Consider the following 1117-nt stretch of genomic DNA (forward strand, 5'->3'; position numbering starts at 1 on the left):
GGTGGAGAATCATGGATTAAGAATACTGTCACTACCTTGTTGACTTTTACCTTACCAGTTGCTATTATTTGGGCAATTATTAATACTGTTGCTGTTTCATATGGTTCCACTGCTGCCTTGCCATTCAAGACTGTTGCTATCATTTTGGGATTGTATCTCGTTATTTCATTCCCTCTCCTTTTACTTGGTGCTATCACTGGTAAGAATTTCACAAAGGGATTCGAAGCTCCATGTAGAACCAAGAAGGTTCCTCGTGAAATTCCTCCAGTTGCTTGGTATAAGGATGAAAATTTGATGAGTATTGTTTCTGGATTTTTGCCATTCATTTCCATCTATATTGAACTCCATTATTTGTATTTGAGTATGTGGGGTCAATATGGTCACGTTCCATTCCCAATTGTTTTGATGGTTGTCTTGATTTTGATTGCTGTCACTAGTTGCATTACCATTTCTCTCATTTATTTGACTCTCTCACAAGAAAACCACAATTGGTGGTGGAGAAGTATCAAGTTTGGTGGTACTAGCAGTATTTTCGTTTTTGGTTATTCCCTCTATTACTACATTATGGAAAGTGGCATGTCAGGCACTCTCCAAACAACCTTCTTTGTTGGTTACAACTTGGTTATTGCCTTTGCTGTTTTCTTAATGATGAGTACTGTTGGTTTCCTCTCTAGTTTGACCTTTGTCAAGAATATTTATAGTTCTATTAAGTGTGAATAAATTTGATAATTTTTGTAAAATTCAATTAGTTTTATTCATTAATGAACGGAGCAATCTCTGTTGTTGTCAATTAGGTTGATAAGTTTGACCTTGCTCTCATTGTAAAGGAAAAAAAGATTTGAAAAAGATTGTGGAATTTCCAACATTCATCAGATAACATTCTCCGTACAACCAACTGGTGTTGATGTTTTAATAATCACACGATAAAAAACCAGCACACACACAAGATGACATCACGGGGGATCAGCAAATTGTCATCCTCATCATCGTGCTCTTTCCTTTTATTTGTATTGCTATTATCATTGGCATTACTCTTAATTAATTGTCATGCTGTTATCGGAGGTGAGTAAAATTATCATCATTATCATATCTTTACCAAATCTAAATATTGTACATA

The 1117-nt window shown here is 35.0% G+C and overlaps 1 protein-coding gene across 1 annotated transcript; it reads left to right on the forward strand.

Moving 5' to 3' along the window:
- Positions 1–58: 58 nt before the first annotated feature.
- NAEGRDRAFT_77124 (syntaxin SYP111) lies at positions 59–720 on the forward strand (the record flags this gene model as incomplete). Its single annotated transcript, XM_002667920.1, has 1 exon — positions 59–720. A coding segment is annotated over one exon (660 nt), but the record flags the coding sequence as incomplete, so codon positions are not given.
- Between the last annotated feature and the right edge of the window lie 397 nt (positions 721–1117).

Source organism: Naegleria gruberi (assembly GCF_000004985.1).
Source record: "Naegleria gruberi genomic scaffold NAEGRscaffold_1452, whole genome shotgun sequence".
Classification (NCBI taxonomy): Eukaryota; Heterolobosea; class Eutetramitea; order Acrasida; family Naegleriidae; genus Naegleria; species Naegleria gruberi.